Here is a 5,000-nt window from a genome sequence, read left to right on the forward strand (position 1 = left end):
AACCCCGCGGAGGACGGCCCGTGCCGCCCGAGGCCGCCGACGCCGGCGGCCCGCACGCGGTATACTTTCTCCACGGCTCTCCCGGCCCGGCAGGAGGCGGGTGCCGCCGGACGCCCGGCTCCGGACAACCCGCGCTTCCGGCCCTGCCGGGCCCACGGCCGCCTCCGCAGAGCGGTGCCACCGGCTCGGAGGCGTGGGCCGCGGACGGCCCCCGCTCGCCCCGGCGGCACCTCCGGCGTGCGAAAACGCCACCGACCGCACCGCGGGGCCACCGGCTTTCGCCCGCCTCGCGGCCGTCGGCTTCCCCCGGAAAGGCCGGGGGACGGCGACGGGGAGAAAAACCAAAAGGTCCCCGAAAAAAGCACGCGCGCCTCTCACTCGCCGTGCTAGCCACGGCCGCCCGGGGTTCGGGGCGGGGCCCGCGCCCCTCGCTCCCCTCTCCCTGCCCACGGGCTCGCGCCTCGGCGGCCGCCGGCCACTGCCGGGCCGCCTTCGCGCTCTCTCTTTCTCTCTCTTCTTCCCCGGCGCGCTCAGCGTGCTGCGGCTTAAGGCCGCCAGAAGAAAAAAAAAAAAAAATAAAGGGCCGGGAGGGCGCCCCCACTTCGCCCGCAACCCGGCCCCCGGGCGGCAGACCTCCGCGGAACCCAGCCCTCCGGCAGCCAGGTCGGCGGGGCAGGCCCGACCGCACGGGCCGCCCGGCCGCCGTGGCTCTGGTGCCGGCCGGAGAGGAGGAAGGGGCGAGGCGCCGCCGCCTCGCCCGCCAACGGCCATCGTGCGTCTCTCTCCGGGGCTCCGGGCAACTCTGTCGGGTTCTCGCTCTGCCGGCGCGGCCGCCGGCCACACCCTGGCCGGCTGGCGCCGCCGCCTTCGGCCCGCTGGGCGGGTCCCCGGCTTAGGGCCGAGGAAGGGGGGACGAACAAAAGAGGCGAGGCGCGCCCAGGGAAGCGCCGCCTCGCCCGACAACGGGCAGTCCCGTCACCGAGCCCCTCCGGCAACCGACCGGGCCCAGGCAAGGCCGCACGCCCACCGCCAGTCCCCGGCACGCCGCCGGCACCGCTGCCGCCGTCAGCCGAGGACAGGGCGCCGCCACCCAGGCCCGGACCATCTTCGGGGCTCTCGGGAGGCGGCCGGGCAAAAGAAGCCCACGCGGGCTCCACCCTTCCAGCCCCGGCCGCCAACTGCCCGCAACAATGCCCGCCGCCACCGCACGACGGGCGCCGGCTTAGGGCCGGCGCATGGGAAGGACGAGACGACGCCGCCTCGCCGCCCTCGCACACCACCGCCTTCGCCCGGGGCCCTCGGGGAGCCGGCAGCCGCCACCGGCTCGGGCTGGACGCTGCTGGGCCCCCGCGGGCCCCCCTCGGCCGTCCCAGTCCCGCAACTCCCTTGGCTGCGCTTTCGCGCTCGGCTCTCGTCTTCCTTTCCCGTCATCGGACCCGCCCCAGGAAGCCGGCCGAGTGCCCCGCGGCTTTCTCGCCGGCCTTCCTGCCGCTCGTGGGGTTGGCCGGCCCGTGGCACGCGCCGAAGGCCGCGCTCGGCAGCAGACGCGGAAGAAAAGGGGCCCTCGGAACCCGCGCTGCTAGACAACCCCTGCCCATAGTACGGACAGACGCGTCCTGGCCCGGCCGGGTCGCCAAAGCGGCTCGAGGCTCCTCAGCGGGGAGGCGCGCGAGAGCAGGCCGCCTCTCACCTCGACCTAACTGGAGGCGGCGCCCGACAGCGACCCCTTGGCCGACTTCCGGGGCCGGCCGCGACAACACGTCTACCCCGAAAATGCCGCCAGGCGCCTAAGTCCCGCCGGAGCCGGGTAGACCTGGTGGCCCGGAGCCGGGACGCCGGCGGGGCGCAGGCCGGCGTCTGCGGCCGCGGCGGCCGGATCGGCCGGTCCCGGAACCGGGTAGACCTGATGCTCGCCAGCCCCGGAACCGGGTAGACCTGATGCTCGCCAGCATCCGGCGGGGCACGAGGCCGCTCGGCCCCGCTCGACTGGGGAAACGGGTCGACCCCAAAAACCGGGACAACAGGTCTACCCGCCGAGCACGGACAACAGGTCTACCCGCCGGGCTCGGACACCAGGTCTACCCGCCGGGCTCGGACAAAAGGTCTACCCGCCGGGTCCCGACAAAAGGTCTACCCGCCGGGCTCGGACACCAGGTCTACCCGCCCGACTCGGACACCAGGTCTACCCGCCGAGCACGGAACACCGGTCTACCCGCCGGGCTCGGACAGCAGGTCTACCCACCGGGTTCGGACAACAGGTCTACCCGCACGGCACGGAACACCGGTCTACCCGCCGGGTTCGGACACCAGGCCTACCCGCCCGAGTCGGACACCAGGTCTACCCGCACGGCACGGACAACACGTCTACCCGCCGGGTTTAGGCAACAGGTCTACCCACCCGGCTCGCGCACAGGGTCTACCCGCCCGACTCGGACACCAGGTCTACCCGCCCAGCATGGACAACAGGTCTACCCGCCGGGCTCGGGCACCAGGTCTACCCGCCCGGCTCGGACACCAGGTCTACCCGCCGAGCTCGGACAACAGGTCTTCCCACCGGGCTCGGACACCAGGTCTACCCGCCGGGCTCGGACAAAAGGTCTACCCGCCCGGTTCGGACACCAGGTCTACCCGCCGGGCTCGGACAAAAGGTCTACCCGCCCGGTTCGGACACCAGGTCTACCCGCCGGGCTCGGACACCAGGTCTACCCGCCCAGCATGGACACCAGGTCTACCCGCCGGGCTCGGACACCAGGTCTACCCGCCCGACTCGGACACCAGGTCTACCCGCCGGGCACGGACAACAGGTCTACCCGCCGGGCTCGGACAAAAGGTCTACCCGCCGGGCTCGGACAAAAGGTCTACCCGCCCGACTCGGACACCAGGTCTACCCGCCCAGCATGGACAACAGGTCTACCCGCCGGGCTCGGACACCAGGTCTACCCGCCCGGCTCGGACAACAGGTCTACCCGCCGAGCTCGGACAAAAGGTCTACCCGCCCAGCTCGGACAACAGGTCTACCCGCCGGGCTCGGACAAAAGGTCTACCCGCCGGGCTCGGACACCAGGTCTACCCGCCCGGCTCGGACACCAGGTCTACCCGCCGAGCTCGGACAACAGGTCTTCCCGCCGGGCTCGGACACCAGGTCTACCCGCCGGGCTCGGACAAAAGGTCTACCCGCCCGGTTCGGACACCAGGTCTACCCGCCGGGCTCGGACAAAAGGTCTACCCGCCCGGTTCGGACACCAGGTCTACCCGCCGGGCTCGGACACCAGGTCTACCCGCCCAGCATGGACACCAGGTCTACCCGCCGGGCTCGGACACCAGGTCTACCCGCCCGACTCGGACACCAGCTCTACCCGCCGGGCACGGACAACAGGTCTACCCGCCGGGCTCGGACAAAAGGTCTACCCGCCCGACTCGGACACCAGGTCTACCCGCCCGGCTCGGACAACAGGTCTACCCGCCGAGCTCGGACAAAAGGTCTACCCGCCCAGCTCGGACAACAGGTCTACCCGCCGGGCTCGGACAAAAGGTCTACCCGCCGGGCTCGGACACCAGGTCTACCCGCCGGGCTCGGACACCAGGTCTACCCGCCGGGCTCGGACAAAAGGTCTACCCGCCCAGCTCGGACACCAGGTCTACCAGCCCGACTCGGACACCAGGTCTACCCGCCGGGCACGGACAACAGGTCTACCCGCCGGGCTCGGACAAAAGGTCTACCCGCCGGAGTCGGACACCACGTCTACCCGTCGGGCTCGGAACGCAACTCTACCCGCCGGCACCCCCGCCGCCGAGCCCAGTCGGCCGCCGCCCTGCCACCTTAAGAGAGTCCCAGCTACTCCCCCTTTTTACCCACGCCGCAGACAACGCCCTTTCTTTCCCACTCGGAGCCCCGGGCAGAAACGGTGGCGCCTCGGCGTCCGCCGAGGGCCTCGGCTAAGCGCTTGGAACCCGCTCGAGCCGCCCGACTCGGAGAGCGCGTCGAGCCGACGAGCCCGGAAAACAGGTCTACCCGCTGCCCCGGGACACCGGCTCTACCCGCCGGCTTCGGACGAGGGCTCTACCCGCTGGGCACGGACGGCGACTCTACCCGCTGCGCACCTCTGCGGCCGAGCCGAGGCGGCGGCAGCCCTGCCACCCAGGCAGAGGCCCAGTTACTCCCCCCGTTTCCCCGCCCCGCAGAGAACGTCTCTTCTTTCACCCTCGGGGCAGGGGAAAGGCTGCTACGCTCGGAGCGCCGGGCAGAAACCGCAGCGCTAAGCCCCGAGACCGGCTCTAGCCGCTAGGCTCGGACACCGGCTCTTCCCGGCGGCGCCGAGGCGGCCGAGCCCGGTCGGCCGCAGCCGCGCCGCCTAAAGAGAATCCCAGTTACTCCCCCCGCTTCCCCGCCCCGCAGAGAGCGTCTCTTCTTTCACCCTCGGGGCAGGGGAAAGGCTGCTACGCTCGGAGCGCCGGCCAGAAACCGCAGCGCTAAGCCCCGAGACCGGCTCTAGCCGCTAGGCTCGGACACCGGCTCTTCCCGGCGGCGCCGAGGCGGCCGAGCCCGGTCGGCCGCAGCCGCGCCGCCTAAAGAGAGTCCCAGTTACTCCCCCCGCTTCCCCGCCCCGCAGAGAACGTCTCTTCTTTCACCCTCGGGGCAGGGGAAAGCCTTTACGCCGGAGAGCAAGTCTGCCGCAAAGGGCCACGGGAGATGGAGTCTCCGCAACAAGACCCCCGAGAGAGTACTCGACGGAGCATGCCCGCTGGAAGGACTCGCAAAGAACTGTGGGAAATCCGGGAGGTCAGGGCGGGGTCGGAAGGGCACGCCGGCGCGCCAATCGACGGATTTAGCGGCTGCACGCCGTCCGCTCGATCCGCGAATTCGGTGCCACGCTCCGAGCACCGGCCGCAAACAGGTCTACCCGCCGCCGGGCCGGGCCGGGCGGCGGCGCTCCGGCTCCAAGTCCGCTCGACGGCGGGAACAGGTCTACCCGCCACCGGGCCGAGCCGGGCGGCGGCGC

The 5,000-nt window shown here is 72.0% G+C and overlaps 1 protein-coding gene across 1 annotated transcript; it reads left to right on the top strand.

The window, feature by feature from the left end:
- The first annotated feature begins 1,938 nt into the window (after window positions 1-1,938).
- Window positions 1,939-4,498, top strand: LOC127465681 (adhesive plaque matrix protein-like). Its single transcript, XM_051776188.1, has 4 exons — window positions 1,939-2,102; window positions 2,259-2,362; window positions 2,675-3,272; window positions 3,429-4,498. The coding sequence occupies exons 1-4, from the start codon at window positions 1,939-1,941 to the stop codon at window positions 4,258-4,260; spliced, it is 1,698 nt and encodes a 565-aa protein (XP_051632148.1). The 3' UTR covers window positions 4,261-4,498.
- The last annotated feature ends 502 nt before the right edge of the window (window positions 4,499-5,000 follow it).

Source organism: Manacus candei, unplaced genomic scaffold, assembly GCF_025592945.1.
Source record: "Manacus candei isolate 608988 ecotype Guabito, Panama unplaced genomic scaffold, ASM2559294v1 h1tg000463c, whole genome shotgun sequence".
Classification (NCBI taxonomy): Eukaryota; Metazoa; Chordata; class Aves; order Passeriformes; family Pipridae; genus Manacus; species Manacus candei.